General features: G+C 42.3%; 1 protein-coding gene across 1 annotated transcript in view; it reads left to right on the forward strand.

Annotated features, from left to right (window-relative positions):
* GPR176 (G protein-coupled receptor 176) overlaps window positions 1–17986 on the forward strand; it is a 74432-nt gene extending 56446 nt beyond the window's left edge. The window contains exons 2-3 of the mRNA XM_074955726.1: window positions 10534–10786; window positions 16868–17986. Of these exons, the coding sequence (XP_074811827.1) occupies window positions 10534–10786; window positions 16868–17978 (1364 nt within the window). The 3' untranslated portion in view covers window positions 17979–17986. The remainder of the gene's footprint in view (window positions 1–10533; window positions 10787–16867) is intronic.
* The last annotated feature ends 1186 nt before the right edge of the window (window positions 17987–19172 follow it).

A 19172-nucleotide genomic window follows, 5' to 3' on the forward strand; every position in this document is an offset into this window, starting at 1 on the left:
TGAATGCTGGGACTTGGCTTGTTATTTCTATTTGGAAGGCACTAAGAGTATGTCTACACTACAAAATTAGGTCGAATTTATAGAAGTCAGTTTTTTAGAAATCATTTTTATATAGTTGATTGTATGTGTCCCCACACAAAATGCTCTAAGTGCATTAAGTGCATTAACTCGGCGGAGTGCTTCCTCAGGAGTGACTTGACCAGGTCATTCTCTTTAGTCCTGCCGGCAGTCCTATTGTACCGTCTTCTGGCGAGCAGGCAGGAGATGAGGATGGCTAGCAGTCCTACTGCACTGTCTGCTGCCAGCCAAAGATGTAAAAGATAGATGGAGTGGATCAAAACAAGAAATACACCAGATTTGTTTTGTATTCACTTGCTCCCTCCTGCCTTCGTGAAATCAGTGGGCGACAATCGTTTCGGTGAGGTCTGTCGGGGCACCTTGAAAAGTTTAATGGAGATTCAGTCCTGCCTGAAATACCAGGGGGAGGGATAGCTCATTGGGTTGAGCATTGGCCTGCTAAACCCAGGGTTTTGAGTTCAATCCTTGAGGGGGCCATTCTGTGTGACAGTTGTTTTTGTTTCTCCTTGATGTAAAGCCACCCCCTTTGTTGATTTTAATTCCCTGTAAGCCATGTCGTCAGTCGCCCCTCCCTCCATCAGAGCAACGGCAGACAATCGTTCCGCGCCTTTTTTCTGTGCAGACGCCATACCACGGCAAGCATGGAGCCCGCTCAGATCACTTTGGCAATTAGGAGCACATTAAACACCACGCGCATTATCCAGCAGTATATGCAGCACCAGAATCTGGCAAAGTGAAACCGGACGAGTAGGCAACGTCAGCGTGGTGACGAGAGTGATGAGGACATGGACACAGACTTCTCTCAAAGCGCGGGCCCTGGCAATGCGGGCATCATGGTGCTACTGGGGCAGGTTCATGCGGTGGAAGGCCGATTCTGGGCCCGGGAAACAAGCACAGACTGGTGGGACCATATAGTGTTGCAGGTCTGGGACGAATCCCAGTGGCTGCGAAACTTTCGCATGCGTAAGGGCACTTTCATGGAACTATGTGACTTGCTTTCCCCTGCCCTGAGGCGCAAGAATACCAAGATGAGAGCAGCCCTCACAGTTGAGAAGCAAGTGGCAATAGCCTGTGGAAGCTTGCAATGCCAGACAGCTACCGGTCAGTTGGGAATCAATTCGGAGTGGGCAAATCTACTGTGGGGGCTGCTGTGTTGCAAGTAGCCAATGCAATCAAAGATCTGCTGATATCAAGGGTAGTGACCCTGGGAAATATGCAGGTCATAGTGGATGGCTTTGCTGCAATGGGATTCCCTAACTGTGGTGGGGCCATAGACGGAACCCATATCCCTATCTTGGCACTGGAGCACCAAGCCAGTGAGTACATAAACTGCAAGCGATACTTTTCAATGGTGCTGCAAGCACTGGTGATCACAAGGGACATTTCACCAACATCAACGTGGGATGGCCGGGAAAGGTACATGATGCTCGCATCTTCAGGAACTCTGGTCTGTTTCAAAAGCTGCAGGAAGGGACTTTATTCCCAGACCAGAAAATAACCATTGGGGATGTTGAAATGCCTATAGTTATCCGTGGGGACCCAGCCTATCCCTTAATGCCATGACTCATGAAGCCATACACAGGCAACCTGGACAGTAGTCAGGAGCTGTTCAACTACAGGCTGAACAAGTGCAGAATGGTGGTAGAATGTGCATTTGGACATTTAAAAGCGCGCTGGCACAGTTTACTGACTTGGTTAGACCACAGCGAAACCAATATTCCCACTGTTATTACTGCTTGCTGTGCGCTCCACAATATCTATGAGAGTAAGGGGGAGACATTTATGGCAGGGTGGGAGGTTGAGGCAAATCGCCTGGCCGCTGGTTACGCGCAGCCAGAAACCAGGGCGGTTAGAAGGGCACAGGAGGGTGCGGTGCGCATCAGAGAAGCTTTGAAAACCAGTTTCAGGACTAGCCAGGCTACAGTGTGAAAGTTCTGTTTGTTTCTCCTTGATGAAACCTCCCACCCCCTTTGGTTCACTCTACTTTCCCGTAAGCTAACGACTGTCCCCTCCTCCCTTTGATCACTGCTTGCAGAGGCAATAAAGTCATTGTTGCTTCACATTCATGCATTCTTTATTAATTCATCACACAAATAGGGGGATAACTGCCAAGGTAGTATGGGAGGGGTGGTGGAGGAGAGAAGGACAAGGCCACACAGCACTTTAAAAGTTTAAAACTTTAAAACTTATTGAATGCCAGCCTTCTGTTGCTTGGGCAATCCTCTGGGGTGGAGTGGCTGGGTGGCCGGAGGCCCCCCAACTGCGTTCTTGGGCATCTGGGTGAGGAGGCTATGGAACTTGGGGCAGTCTGTGCTCCTGCTGCCTTTCCTGCAGCTCAACCATATGCTGGAGCATAGCAGTTTGATCCTCCAGCTGCCTCAGCATTGAATCCTGCCTCTGCTCGTCATGCTGCCACCACTTTTCAGCTTCAGCCCTCTCTTCAGCTCGCCACCTCTCCTCCCGGTCATTTTGTGCTGTCCTGCACTCTGACATTGTCTGCCTCCACGCATTCTTCTGTGTTCTGTCAGCGTGGGAGGACAGCATGAGCTCAGAGAACATTTCATCACGAGTGTGTTTTTTTTTCTTTCTAATCTTCACTAGCCTCTGGGAAGGAGAAGATCCTGTGATCATTGAAACACATGCAGCTGGTGGAGAAAAAAAAAGGGACAGCGGTATTTAAAAAGACACATTGTATAAAACACTGGCTACACTCTTTCAGGGTAAACCTTGCTGTTAACATTACATACATAGCACATGTGCTTTCGTTACAAGGTCGCATTTTGCCTCCCCCCACTGCGTGGCTAAGAGTGGGGAACGTTTCTGTTCAGCCACAGGCAAACAGCCCAGCAGGAACAGCCACCTTTGAATGTCCCTTAAGAAAAGCACCCTGTTTCAACCAGGTGACTTTGAATGATATCAGTCTCCTGAGGATAACACAGAGAGATAAAGAACAGATGTTGTTTGAACGCCAGCAAACATACACTGCAATGCTTTGTTCTGCAATGATTCCCGACTACGTGCTACTGGCCTGGCGTGGTAAAGTGTCCCACCATGGTGGACGGAATAAGGCTGCCCTCCCCAGAAACCTTTTGCAAAGGCTTTGGGAGTACATCCAGGAGAGCTTTATGGAGATGTCCCTGAAGGATTTCTGCTCCTTCCCCAGACACGTTAACAGACTTTTCCAGTAGCTGTACTGGCCGCGAATGTCAGGGCAAATTAATCATTAAACACGCTTGCTTTTAAACTATGTATACTATTTGTAAAGGTAGACTCACCAGAAGTCCCTCTTCTGCCTGGTGGGTCCGGGAGGCAGCCTTGGGTGGGTTCAGGGGGTACTGGCTCCAGGTCTGGGGTGAGAAACCGTTCCTGGCTGTCAGGAAAACCGGTTTCTCCGCTTGCTTGCTGTGAACTATCTACAACCTCATCATCATCATCTTCCTCGTCCCCAAAACCTGCTTCCGTGTTGCCTCCATCTCCATTGAAGGAGTCAAACAACACAGTTGGGGTAGTGATGGCTGAACCCCCTAAAATGGCATGCAGCTCATCATAGAAGCGGCATGTTTTGGGCTCTGACCCGGAGCGGCCGTTTGCCTCTCTGGTTTTCTGGTAGGCTTGCCTCAGCTCCTTAAGTTTCACGTGGCACTGCTTCGGGTCCCTGTTATGGCCTCTGTCCTTCATGCCCTGGGAGATTTTGACAAAGGTTTTGGTATTTCGAAAACTGGAACGGAGTTCTGGTAGCACGGATTCCTCTCCCCATACAGCGATCAGATCCCGTACCTCCCGTTCGGTCCATGCTGGAGCTCTTTTGCAATTCTGGGACTCCATCATGGTCACCTCTGCTGATGAGCTCTGCACTTACCTGCAGCTTGCCACGCTGGCCAAACAGGAAATTAAAATTCAAAAGTTCGCGGTTCTTTTCCTGTCTACCTGGCCAGTGCATCTGAGTTGAGAGTGCTGTCCAGAGCGGTCACAATGGAGCACTCTGGGATAGCTCCTGGAGGCCAATACCGTCGTATTGTGTCCACCGTACCCCAAATTCGACCCGGCAAGGCCGATTTCAGTGCTAATCTCCTTGTCGGGGGTGGAGTAAGGAAATCAATTTTAAGAGCCCTTTAAGTAAAAAAAAAAAAGGACTTTGTTGTGTGGACGGGTGCAGGGTTAAATCGATTTAACGCTGCTAAATTCTACCTCAACTCCTAGTGTAGACCAGGGCTGAGATACTAGGGTGATAGAGGCTATACAAACGCCTAGATAGATGTGCAAACATCACATCTTTATGCCTGGTGGAGGAAATGTTACACGTTTCTATTTAAAGACAGCTGTGTACATGAAAGAATTTAAAAACGCATTCCAGTTGCTTGCTGTACTGGAGAGGGATAGAACACAACTGGCATTTTAAATGCAGGTGCAAGCAACAATCATCAATTTGCATGGAAGTTTTAAATCTCTGAGTCATGTGTGAACGATAACTGCAAGCATGTGAAAAAGAAACAGTATCTTAAAAATAAGGCGTATGTGAATAGAACAGCCTGATTCTTGGAATGAAAAAATAATATTCAAGTTTATAATGAATTTTGCTCAAAAATACAAAAATGAACATCTTGAAACATATTGGAAAGAATTAGATTCACCTACATTGGTGCACACTATTCTGGAGCTGTTGTATTTTTTTTCTGTACCGGGAGCATTTTCTGTTCCCCGTGGTATGGCACTGTGCGGCATCCCAGCAGGATGATCTGATGGTTTTCGCAGAAGAAATTAAAAAACAAAACAGGAAAACAACCCAGCTCTTAATCTAGACTGTTTGGGAAAGCAATCCTGTAACAGCCCATGTGGCATGGAGATAGGGAGTTGTGCATCACCTCAGATGCGCAATGAAATATCACAAAGGTGAAATTCTGGCTACATTTAAGTTAGTGGGAGGTTTTCTGTTGACTTAAATGGTCCAAAATTTTACCCTAGATGTGTAAACATAAGTCTCCATCCTGGGTTTTTTGCCACAAGGTTTTAAAATACCCCTCTACACCCCCTGTTGTTGCGTAAGAAAGAAAGAAGTGTGGCATAGGTCAGGGAGAGTGGGTGGTTCTCTTAACTGCTGGTCCTGAAGCAATAATTCCAGTGTGCAGCAGCTATTCTGTTTAACATTAGTTACTCCTGCAGCTCATTTTGCCTCAGATGTCAAAGATCTGCCTACACATACATATAAACTAAAAAGAGAAAAAACAAGAGTTGAAAAAAAGAGTGAAATCAAAATTAATTGGCCATAAATTTAACAGAAGTGTGGTAATGACATTAATGTAAGCAAGCAAGAATTATTATTATTTATTTGTATTATGATAGTACCTAGGAGCCCTACTCATTATAAAATTCATTGGTTAGGGAATTTAGAAACTTTGCTTTATATTTTCCATATGCAAAGAGGATGCATACTGTCAGTCTACAAGGCTTTTATTTTGATTAAGGAAAAAAAACAGAAAATAAAAAAAATAATTTGTTGTTGTGGTTGTTGCTGAAAATTGAAAATTGTTGGTTTTTAAGAGGAGGTATCAATGTTTTCAATGAAATTGTCCAGGGGGGTGGGGGAACCCATTTTCCAACCAGTTCTATTACCAACCTCAAAGTTTTTGTTACTGTTGTAAAGATACTTACATCCAGTAAATTCCACTCTAGGTGGGACTTGAGAGTTCATGAAAGTAAGAAGTAGGAAAAAGAAGTCAGATTTGAAGTGTGTGGGCTTTGTATTGGGAGTTTTGCTTCAATCCTGATCTAGCTAATGTTAACAAAAGTATAATTTGGTATCCAGCTGAAGACTAGATACATGAGGGTACGTTAGCTAAGGTTTCATGAGTAAATCCACAGCGAATAAAGACTTAATTCTGACTTAGTGGCAAAGGTATTTCTTTTAGATGACCATCTCTGGTTTCTATTGTGATCATCTTGCTGGTTGTTAAAGATATTATTCAGGGTTTTACTTATTATTAGAGTTATTATTAAGAGATGTTGTTACAAAATTATCTGTTTGATTTTAATGCCTGGATCAACACTTTGAGTCTAGCAAAGACATTTAAGAATGGTGGAGCTTGGTGTGGAAAAAGGTGTGCTGACAACTGAGTTTAATATGTTTCTACCTGTTTCACCACTTTGAATCAGAATGCAACTTTACTGATAATAATAAAAGTTCTGAGTATGTTGCTACCCATAGATTCCATGAACACGTAAAAATGTTTGCCGGAGTTTGTCGCCTTAGCAGACTATTTTTCAGCGTGATGTATTAGCCCATTTTTGTAGTCACTTTTTTTTCTGACTCTACTTCTCTGGGTATTTTCATTATTGTAACTCTGCTTACATTGGTCTCCCTAAAATTTCAGAACAAAAAAAAGTTGGGGTTACCTAAGGCAACCATTTATTACATACAAATACAACATTATGAATAGACAGTGCATAAAGATATTTATTGTGTATTAAAATTTACAGTAGTACAAGTAGATTAACTTTATTTAAATTAGTTTGGCAGGCTCTATACTTAATTTTTTTTCTAAATTTAAAGGATCTATTTTTCAGTGAAGCCTGCAGAGGCCAGTGATTACTCATTGCTGCTGGGAAACATTTCCAAAGGCCTGAACGGGAATTAGGCATCTACCCGTCGTTGAAAGTCACACTGAATGCCAGCAAGGTTGCCAACTAATGCCAGTTGTAGTGGTTGTTTTATTGTAGACATTTGCCCATTAAGAACTACTATCAAACAAGAATTTATATTTCTCCTTTTTAATTAAAATACAGCTTTGTCCTTTCCTCTAACATATTTGAAATCTTAAACAACAATAAGTGACTCGCTATACCAAGGTTGCCATAAGAGATGCCTGCACATTAGTTTAGTACTGAGGGGACAGTGCCATCTGTTGAATCACCAGCACCGCTTCCTATGGAAGTCTCCCATCCAAGAATTGACTAGCACAATCTGGTGTCATTTATTAAATGTGAGCCCAAGGTGGCCTGGCTTATCATCCAAATACCTAGGAAAATAACCTTTGATAGAAAATGTCTATAGTATTTTCAGCTGTAATGACCTGAAACATGGAGCTATAAAGCATCCAGAATACTGATAGTAGTCTGGGATCTTTCACAAATTCCAACAGCTAATGACAGAGGAATGTGGACAAAAAAGGAACAACTCTGGCTGTACAAGTATGGAAAAGACTCAAAGCACAGACTGCTGTAATGCTAGTTAAATAACTCAGTCACCTAGAACAGTGTCATCCTCTCCCATGAAAATAAATGGATGATGGGTAAGCAAAACTGATATGGAAAACTGTGCAGTTCCCTGTGTAGGCTTTGATTGTCTCCATACTATCTGACTCCTGTGTGGAGTTTTCAGTGCCTTATTTTCTTTGAGGCGAAGGCTTTGTGGCATATGGTGGGAAATCTGCTGATTTCAAGCTATCGGCATGGAGAGCTTGCCACTGCATGCTGATGCCCAATGTCGTAGTCTCCTCTGGTAGCCTGGTTTGCCTAGGAGCTAGTTAACCATGGCTGCAAGTACAAATAAAGTTAAAGCTTCTCTGAGTAGCATTAGTGCCTGATTGATTTTCCATTGAAAAACCCATTGGTTTTGGAGGTATAATACCCTTTTGAGTGCTTGCACTCAACTCTGTCCCCAAGCTATGACCCATCGAACACATGTGGGGGTCCAGTTGCATCATGTATAGGTAAAGGATTCCTCCATCTTAGAGAGAGAGGAACGATGCCTTGTGAGTTCTACTCCTCCCACTCATCAGCCAGGTTTGGTCAGGACTTGTGCTATTTTCATTTCCTCTATACCTCCCAATGGAGGAAATCATATGACAACTCATGGTTTATAAAACTGACTCCAAGGCTGTCTCTCTAGACTCAGACTGTCCTACTTCATTAGACCTTATGCCACAGGAATATGAAGAATAGCTCAACACTTCTCTAGCAGTGTCTGAACCATAAAAACGTCCGCTAGTTGCTTTTCTTTCTCAGCTTCTTTATTTGTATTCATTCTAACAGAGAGGTGAACCTTGCAGTGATTTAGTGATTTACTGTGAAGAGCTACTAAAGAAATTCAAAATAGGTAAATAGTTTCAATTTACAAACAAAGCCATCAGCTTCTCCCCTGCTCCAGGTCATCATAATAATATGTTGTTACTGTCTGAAGTGTCCTCCTTTAATAACTGGAGGATAGGAATAACAAGGAATACTTTGTTGAGCAAGTGATATGATTGACTGAATACCTTCTAGTGCTTTCAGAAGCTTTAAACCCAGCTGATTGAATGCTGCTTGGTGAATATTTTATCATGCCCAAGGCACCTGCCAAAACTAGATGAAGATTCCATTTTTAAACACATCAAATAGTAAATACTTAGCTAAATATTTTGTCAGCTACCAAATAGGAATTTGGGTAATAAGAAATACATCATACAATTGATGTAAAATTGAATAAAGAGTTATATTTATTTACTGTAAACCTATACAGCATATCAATGGTGAATATTTCAGAAGTTATACTGTACACTTTTCTGAAATGATACAATACAGATACTGGCTAGTTTCTAAAAAGCTAGTTGGCAGAATGAAGCAAGGACCTACACTCAACTCAACAGCATTTCTATCTATTTGTTAACACTAGTTGTGATCTCTGGTTGTGCTTTTCCTATTAGGAAATGTTCTCTTTTCTGTAAAAATCTCTCTCTTGCAATCAGTTTGTGCTCAATCTCGTATCTGACATCTTGGTGTGCAGCAGGAGGGACCCAGCACTACGTGCTACAAAGGCAGATTGCTTCCTTTCCCGTTGTGCTGCTGTGAGATTTTAATGTCATGGGTAAGGAGTCCTTCTCTGTACAATGACAGCTGTGGGCCTTTAACAACTTCTTGTGAAACCAACTACCCATTTGGATTGGTTTTGCCTTCAACAGGGGCAGCGATATTTCTCTGGCCTTCTGTTTTTAGCATATAAATCTTTCTGTGTGTTAGGTGATAAGCTTTGTGGGTGATATTTCAGAGCCACTTTTGAAAAGGTTGGCAAATGCAGCTCTCTAGTTGTAGTGGGTATATGTCTAGTCACTGGGTATATGTGTTCTGTTACTGGTTTTGTTTAAAATTAGGGGAAACATGATGGGATTTTAGGGTCTACAATCATCCTGAAAAATGGCATGCTGTTGTCCCTTCTTCTGACACCAGTGTCCTTTTCTGACACCAGTATAATGCCTCTGTTGAGCAGTAACAAATATCTGGAGCCTTGGAGGTCAGCTTCCCAGTGGAGGAGATATCAGTGACATAGAATTTTGAGTATATGCTAAGTGTAACTTGTTTTATTTATATCCATACACCAATTCTAGAACAAAGGTGGTCAGACAGCATGCACGGCAGTCAGTCCCTTTTTCCAGGAATCTCAGCCCTGCAGCAACACAAGTTACTGCCTCAAGAATTTATTTTAATCAAAGCCAAAGGCAGATAGCAAACTTTTCTGCTGCTCACAGAACTCCCTCTCTTCAGAAGCTACCTCCTACAGAGAACCCTGCCTAAGAAATACTAACAACAGCACAGCATGTCTTCCCAAGACTGAACGTTATGTTGCACACTAAAGAAAAAGAACTTGAAAGACTATGTATAAAAGCACCACTTGGTGACACCTGCCATAACATTGTCTATTACTAGTTACTGTCGAGGTTATTGAGGAAGAACTGAGTCTTTGATGTCAGACTTTTTGTGTCAGGAGTAGAATATGATCAGTGATAAATACTATCTGAACTAATGTTGATTTCTGCCTTTCCTTTTTCTGTTCCTCCCCACACCCTCATCCCACATTTCTCTTCAAAGTGTAGACTATATATATCTTGAATATTGGAAAAACTTGGTTGATTTCATCTTGTGTGTTTCTCTTTTTTTTCCCCTTGGTATAATTAGACATTATTGTCTGTATGGAATCCCATAAATTGAAAAGTAAATGAAGATAAATCTCATTCTTTTGTTGCCTAATACAGGCCTCGATGCACTACTGTAAACTTGTACCAAGGTCTTCAGAGGTAGTAAAAAAGCAGGCTGCTGACCCATTTTCACACCCAGACAAGTAATGTAAAATCAGCTTTTCCTGGAATCTTTGCTTTCTTACTCTGTATATCCATCTTTTAAAATACTGTGCGCCAGTTTTTTGAAATGTGGGTACCTTAATAGATTTCCATATTTGGATACTCAAAACAAACTGCCCATTTGAAACACTTGTGTGTCAATTTAAGCATCTAAATGCATGGTTTGGGCATCCTATTTAACCACTTACGTTTGGAAATTGAACTCTTTGTGTCCAATTCTGCATGCACATACATACGTGCTCTTGCTCTGCCTATATAATACAAATATTAGGCGGAACCAAAGATATATAGCTAATTCTAAACAAGTGCTTTTATTTGTATTTTGTCTTTTTCTTCCCCCTTTTCCCAGGAAACATCATGGTGCTGTGGTCGACCTGCAGAACATCAGTATTTAAATCAGTAACAAACCGCTTCATTAAGAACTTGGCCTGCTCTGGGATCTGTGCCAGTCTAGTCTGTGTGCCTTTTGATATTGTCCTTAGTGCCAGTCCACACTGCTGTTGGTGGATCTACACCATGCTCTTCTGTAAAATTGTCAAGTTCTTGCATAAAGTCTTCTGCTCAGTGACCATCCTTAGTTTTCCTGCCATTGCTTTGGACAGGTAAGAAATCAAATTTACTAGCATAGTGTCCTTGATTTTCTTTATTTCCTTCCCTGCTTAATTACAGACATCTGAATGTTAAATATTGTTTAATGGTGCCTTGTGCCAATATATCAACTGCCTCCACCCCAGCTTTGTGTCCACAAAGTTCAATTTCCTTCCACACAAGTATGGATATAAAGATTAATCTCTGTTGTGTAGAACAGTTTCATTTCAGTTTATCCTGATATCTATGGACTTCACAAAGGGGTTTTGATATGCAGATTTATCTTCAAAGATGCTTCTATCCTCTTATTCCTCCTGTCATTAATCCTTCTTAGTAACAAGTCTTTGGGATGAACAAACTTCTCAGATACTTGTCCATTAACTCACTCATTATGTGATTAATACTTTCTGATCCCACCTATCTTGAGGCAGATCTCTATTAACATGGAAAAGTACAGTTTCACATGAGTGGTTCTGTGAGCAAAATACAAATTTTTGGTTCCAGACTAATACAAAATTATTATTTGTATTACCATAGTACATAGGAGCCCCAGTCATGGACCAGGACTCATTGTATGAGGCACTGTACAAACATAAAACAAAAAGATGGTCCCTGCCTCAAAGAGCATACACTCTAAATAGACCAGACAGACCTAGGGTGGGGAACAGGGTACAACGCACAAGCAGAGTGAATGGTGTGATGGCAGCAAACATCATGTTATTTCCACAGTTTTCTCACTCTCTTTAGGTAGGTATAGAAGGGAGAGGATAAAGTAAATGGAAAGAAAAGGGAAGGGAGGGGGGCACTGAAGGTGAGAGGGTAAGGGGGACAGGGCAGGTAAGAGGGGCAGGTCTGGAGTGAAGCTGAGGTGAAGAGACTGTGAGGGAGGGTGAGGTTGGTGCAAACAGCCAAACAGACAAGGCAGAGAAAGTACAGTCAACACAAGAGAAAGTTCTCCAAAGCATCAGCAGTTCTTGCTTTGGCTGCTTCTTCCCCTACCGGCTGGAGACTCTGACTGGCTCCTCTTGGCAGCTTTCTGCCAGGCCACACAGTAGGCGGCGGGGGAGGGGGGGCAGCCTGTGGGTCCTAGTGTCCCCCGAGTGGGCGGCTGTCTCCCTGTACAGACCTGGGGCCAACACGGTGTTGGACCAAAACAGAAATATGCAGTGTGTAAGATTAATATTGGGCAGGTTGGTCACATGACATAAGATAAATGGATGTTGCAGCTGCCAGAGGAAAGCAGACTGTCTTGTAAAAATAAGTGTGATACAAGTTAATTGCATAATTAATGCCAACTAAATTGACCTGACATCAAAGTTCTATGTTACTTGCAAGTAATGATCCCTACATTGTATATTGTACGAATGCTGTTTGTGCTAATCTGATAATGGTGTAGTTAACTTGAGTCACTTCTGTAAGGAACCAAATCATCCATTGACTTCAGCAGGGTTAAACCAGGTATGAATTTCGTCCAATACCTTTCTATTAATATTGGGCAAAATATTGGATACTGCAGCTATGCCTGGAAGTGCCTCTTTAGCTTTCATTATAATTTCTGTATTTACTGGTCTTTATGATTTGACACTTCCTTCCCTATATGGTGTCTGACTGGGGAGAAGAGAGAATTATCCCTTAGAGTGTTGAGGATCTACTACATCCTGACATTTCAGGCATGATCAAGAGGGAGAATTGTGTTTCACCTAATGCAAACTAAATGCACGAGCCCAAGAAAAACAGAATTTTCAAATGGGGAAAAGTGATTGGCCCATAACTGTTACAGCACTAGTGTGCATCAGGATAATACATACAAGTAAACATAGGGATCAATCCTGCAGGGCTTCTGCCATCAGAGCTCACATTGATTTTTTAGTAGGAGATACAGACAGCCACTCACACAGGGCTTGCAGGCTTGGGTGCAAAATTTATATGCATATTGTTCCATTATATACATCCCTGTTTTGAAGGGTTTAGCTTTGTAATTATAATTTGCTACTTTGGGTTTCATTAAAAAGTTTGCACCTTGTTTGAGCAAATCTGGCTGAGTTTCAAGAGCACTTGGACTGATTAACGGTGGGGTGGAAATCACTAGAAACTCAAGTGAGTTTTCCTTTGAGTTTTTGATGTTGTTCAAACTCTGAGCTCAAAAGGAAACTCAGGATGGGAACTCACCTCAACTAATTAAAGAAGAAGTTTACAGGAAGCCCTATGAACCAAACTGGTGGTGTTTTGAACAACTCTATTTGACTAGACACATTTCCTCTTTACTATTCACAACTTAAGGATGGTGTTAGCTAAACCCAGTTCCTGCACTCTTGGTTTGTTCTGGTTTGAAGAGAGACTGAAAAAGAATTGTACTTTTCTCTTTAAACAAAAGGGGCTGGATGGGGCTGATCATTAAAACCTCTTGTTTTGTAGTTCCCTAGGCTTCATTAATTACTTGTGCCCCTGGTGAGATACTGTATGGACACTTTACAATGACTACTCTGTATACAAAACTGTTGTATCCAGTCAAACTAATCTTCATGGAGGGAGGCTTCTATCCAAGGTTGGTCTGCTATCAGCAATTTCAGCTTCTGATAGCATCTCTAGCAGTAAAAGCCATAAGGCATATCTGTGGTATCATGAGATGCCTTTGAAGTCTGATAGGTATTTTTATATTTACTAATTGGCTGGGGCTTACATTGAAGCTATTGTTCATCTCTAACATCTTCAAGGAAGAGGATATGGGAGTTTGCATGGCAAATTATTGAGTTGAGAAATATTCAAGATTCATATTCAAGCATCAGTATCTCAAACAAAAATCACTATACAGCTATCTGCGACCCTATAAGCAACAGACACCATGGTCACCAGTGAAACTGCATACTGTGTGGGCCTCAGTGATAATATTCATGCCCTTCAGCATCAAAAAGCACAAGCCCCTACCACTTGATAAGGAGAATCCCTATGATTAGAAATAAGTCACCTAAAGGACAATAACACCACAAATACATGAGCAGATCCTGATTTTTAAAAGCTCAAACATCCACATCTGCAAGCAAAAAAGAATATGAATTTGAGCATGTAATTGGTTCAGTTACCACAGATGGATGTGCAAATTGCTAGGTATGTTTATAACTGTCCATTTACTGATGGCCCTGGGCACCACAACTTTTGAAAATCAAATCCACATTATTTTCTACAATAGAGGGACACATGCAGTGCTATATACATTGCACCTAGATGCAGAAATCATACTGTACTGACAGGGCCTTGTACTTAAGCACCAACCATACTACAAAGCAAAATGTTTTAAAAAATTCTTGTACCTGTTTTTCATGCACATGCCAAGTAAAATTATATCCAATTTATTTTCAGTGCTCTCTCTTGAAGAGTAGAGCTAAGACTCCTGAATTTTAGAGCATTTATAGACATCATGCTTGCTTACACAGGGTGACTTACCACAGCCAAAAGCATGTATGCGACAGGACTCTCACTTCACTGACTTGCATGCCACATGCCACCAACTACTGCAACCATTCTCCAATCATATCAGCCAGGTATATTGTATTGCTGCTTACAATTACATTTTGTTTAGAAACAACATCCGAAGATATTTAGGATGAAGACATTGATGGTGCATTAGATTACTGATCTGGCAAAATCTGTCCACATTTCTTATTGCCCTACATACAAATGTTGGGATTATTCTGTCCCTGTTTGTGACCTCTGACACTTTGGTTTTGGGGTTTTTTTTGGTGCTAAGTACTGTGGGAGGTAATCCATCATAGGACATCCTTCAGATTAACATTGAGACTCTGGCGTTTTGAATGAACATAAATGTGCCTCAGTCATTATTATTCTTTTTTCTGAATATGACCAGTGCAATGTGCATGGAGGTAAGAAAATTATGAGAGAGCCACTTGGAAGTTTCAAGACCAGTATAAGATATTTTTAATGAATATAAATCCAGACAAAAATGTAATATAATCCTGGGTACGGTAGGGATAGCTATTGGCTGATCACTGACATGTGCTTCATAGAATCATAGAATATCAGGGTTGGAAGGGACCTCAGGAGGTCATCTAGTCCAACCCCCTGCTCAAAGCAGGACCAATCCCCAACTAAATCATCCCAGCCAGGGCTTTGTCAAGCCTGACCTTAAAAATATCTAAGGAAGGAGATTCCACCATCTCCCTAGGTAACGCATTCCAGTGTTTCACCACCCTCCTAGTGAAAAAGTTTTTCCTAATATCCAACCTAAACCTCCCCCACTGCAACTTGAGACCATTACTCCTTGTTCTGTCATCAGCTACCACCGAGAACAGTCTAGATCCATCCTCTTTGGAACCCCTTTCAGGTAGTTGAAAGCAGTTATCAAATCCCCCCTCATTCTTCTCTTCCACAGACTAAACAATCCCAGTTCCTTCAGCCTCTCCTCATGAGTCATGTGTTCCAGTCCCCTAATCATTTTTGTTGCCCTCTGCTGGACTCTTCCCAATTTTTCCACATCCTGCTTGTAGTGTGGGGCCCAAAACTGGACACAGTACTCCAGATGAGGCCTCACCAATGTCGAATAGAAGGGAACGATCACGTTCCTCGATCTGCTGGCAATGCCCCCTACTTATACATCCCAAAATGCCATTGGCCTTCTTGGCAACAAGTGCACACTGATGACTCGTATCCAGCTTCTCGTCCACTGTAACCCCGAGGTCCTTTTCTGCAGAACGGCTGCCGAGCCATTCGGCCCCTAGTCTGTAGCGGTGCATGGGATTCTTCCGTCCTAAGTGCAGGACTCTGCACTTGTCCTTGTTGAACCTCATCAGATTTCTTTTGGCCCAATCCTCTAATTTGTCTAGGGCCCTCTGTATCCTATCCCTACCCTCCAGCGTATCTACTTCTCCTCCCAGTTTAGTGTCATCTGCAAACTTGCTGAGGATGCAATCCACACCATCCTCCAGATCATTTATGAAGGTGTGGATCTTCAGTCCTGTTCTAGAGCTAGACCTGTAAAGCCAGACTCTTGTTTAAGAGAAAGCAGAAACTGGTAGTCATTTGGCAACCCACATCATACTCAAACAGCTACCAAAACACTATCCTCATCTCCCTCCGTCAAGCCAGGAGACTGGCTTATAAACTGGAGTACACTTATAAAGTTTGCAGATGATACCAAGCTGGGAGGGATTGCAAGTGCTTTGGAGGATAGAATTAAAATTCAAAGTGATCTGGACAAACTGGAGAAATGGTCTGAAGTAAATAGGATGAACTTCAATAAGGACAAATGCAAAGTACTCCATTTAGGACAGAACAATCAGTTGCACACATACAAAATGGGAAATGACTGCCTTGGAAGGAGTACTGCGGAAAAGGACCTGGTGGTCATAGTGAACCACAAGCTAAATATGAGTCAACCGTGTAATGCTGTTGCAAAAAAAGCGAACATCATTTTGGGATGTATTCGCAGGAGTGTTGTAAGCAAGACACGAGAAGTAAATCTTCCATTGTACTCTGCGCTGATTAGGGCTCAAGTGGAGTATTGTGTCCAGTTCTGGGCTGCACATTTCAGGAAGGACGTGGACAAATTGGAGAGAGTCCAGAGAAAAGCGACAAACTAGAAAACATGACCTATGAGGGAGGGAACATGAGGGAAGATTGAAAAAACTGGGTTTGTTTAGTCTGGAAAAGAGAAGACTGATGGGGGACATGATAACAGTTTTCAAGTACATAAAAGGTTGTTACGAGGAGGAGGGAGAAAAATTGTTTTTCTTAACCTCTGAGGATAGGACAAGAATCAATGGGCTTAAATTGCAGCAAGGGAGGTTTGGGTTGGACATTAGGAAAAACTTCCTAACTGTCAGCATGGTTAAGCACTGGAATACATTGCCTAGGGAGATTGTGGAATCTCCAGCATTGGAGATTTTTAAGAGCAGGTTAGACAAATACCTATCAGGAATGGTCTAGATAATACTTAATTCTGCCATGAGTGCAGGGGACTGGACTAGATGACCTCTCAAGGTCCCTTCCAGTTCTAGGACTCTTTGATTCTCTGACTGTGTGATCCCAAACAATCAATACATATATTCACATCTCTTTAAACTGTCCTTGTTTTTTGGCAGGTACTACTCAGTTTTATACCCATTGGAAAGAAAGATCTCTGATGCGAAGTCTCGAGACCTGGTTATCTACATCTGGGCCCATGCCGTGGTGGCCAGCATTCCTGTATTTGCTGTGACTAATGTGTCTGATATTTATGCCATGTCCACCTGCACAGGATCCTGGAGCTACTCCCTAGGCCACTTGGTGTATGTCATTATTTATAACATCACCACTGTTATTGTACCGGTGGCTGTGGTGTTTTTCTTTATGATTCTTATCCGCAGAGCACTGAGTGCTAGCCAAAAGAAAAAAGTCATCATAGCTGCCTTAAGAACGCCTCAGAACACTATTTCTATTCCCTATGCCTCCCAGAGAGAAGCTGAGCTTCATGCCATGCTGCTCTCCATGGTTATGATCTTTATTTTCTGTAGCGTTCCCTACATGACTCTGATGATTTACCGTACCATACTCAACATATCAGATATTTCAATCTTCTTGTTCCTCACTGCCATCTGGTTGCCTAAAGTCTCCCTGCTAGCCAATCCTTTGCTCTTTTTGACTGTAAACAAATCTGTACGGAAGTGCTTAGTGGGGACAATAGTGCAGCTACACCGGAGGTATAGTAGGAGGAACATTATCAGCTCTGGGAGTGTTGCAGATACCAACTTGGAGCCCAATGTCCGCTCTGGTAGCCAGCTGCTGGAGATGTTTCACATTGGACAGCAGCAAATCTTTAAGCCAACAGAGGATGATGAGGAGAATGAAACAAAATCCATTGGTTCTGGTGACTTTCAGCAGAAGGAAATCCCTGCCACCAGTTTAGAGGTAGAACAGACATTTGTTCAGAAATGTCTACAACACACCATTGCAGACTCGGCTGCTCAGGTGGCTCCTGCCATGCCAACAGAAGGCGAGCTGGTCAATGATAAATATTCAATGCAGTTTGGCTTTGGACCTTTTGAGTTGCCTCCACAGTGGCTCTCAGAAAATCGGAATAGTAAGAAGCGACTGCTGCCTCCCTTGGGGAATACCCCTGAAGAGCTCATCCAGACAAAGCAGCCCAAGTGTAAAGCAGAAAGAAAAATCAGCAGGAACAATAAAGTCAGTATCTTTCCCAAGGTGGATTCCTAGTAGGAGCAGGAGCTATGAATAACAAAGGAAGGCCACTTTCTACAGTACGTGATCCCATGGATCATTGTTATGCTGAAATTTGTTACAGGCTGATTTTTGTGCCAAATACATAAAAACAAAAGGGAAACATATAACAGAAGTGTTCCTTATGAATGTGTTTTCATCAAATATCTACTGGTGTCATTCCTGCTTTATTTGTGAAATCCAGACGGTAGTACAGGTCTGATTCACTTCCAAAGGGTATGTATGGCTTTGTGTACATTTCCTGTGAAACTTTCATGTTGCGGTCTGGCAGCTGGTTTACTGGGCACTCCAGTGTTTAGTAAAATGAAAACATAACTATTCTGTGTTGCATCAGCAAGCCAATAGGCAGGACTTCAGGGAGCACAAAATGGAGGCAAAATAGGTAGGCCATGCCCCTTCTACACAAAAATGGACAGAGCAAGTTTCTGAGAGTTTCATTAATGAAATATAAAAAGATGCCCTTTCTCTTTAGCTGATCTCTTACAGCAAAGTAAAAAAATTGCCATGTCAGGAACAGCCCCTAGGTTTCTTATGCATGTTACTCTTCTCTTCCTTTTGTAGCCCAGTTATTTTCTCAGTTAAAGTATGCTCACTTTTGGCCTAAAAAGGATCAACTAGCAGAGAAAGCCCAATTACTGGTGTAGGAGGCCCCCCCAGATTGTTTAGAAATTAACAGAAAAAAACTTATAAAATAGCCATTTCCTCCCTTTAAAAACAAATGCATTTCCTGTAGTTTAATGAAAAGTAGACTGTAGTCCATGTGATACAGTTTCTTCCCAAAGGAGCATGCATAGATGTGCCTAGGGCATGAGCCAATGGCAGTTAGATCCCATGGTGATGTGCATGGTGCATATGCCTACTGGGTGCATGATTTCGGCATGCTGTAAATAGCTAGAGTCCTGGGTAAATATGTGGTCTGCTTGTGCCCTCTTCTTTTGACTGTTTTGTGAAAACACAAGGCATTACCTTTATTTGCCTGCATTTCTCAAGGTGTAGAAATTGTAATACCTTTTTAAAAAGTGATGTTGCAGCAAGCTGATGGTTAGCCTCCGAACGGAATAAATGTAAGTGCCATTCTTTACTCTTGGCGGGAGTAGGGAGACAGCACAACCCCTACATTTCCTTTTAGTGGTGGGCATAAACCCCAAATACTCTAATTGTAATGTACAC

Source organism: Natator depressus, chromosome 6 (assembly GCF_965152275.1).
Source record: "Natator depressus isolate rNatDep1 chromosome 6, rNatDep2.hap1, whole genome shotgun sequence".
NCBI lineage: Eukaryota > Metazoa > Chordata > Testudines > Cheloniidae > Natator > Natator depressus.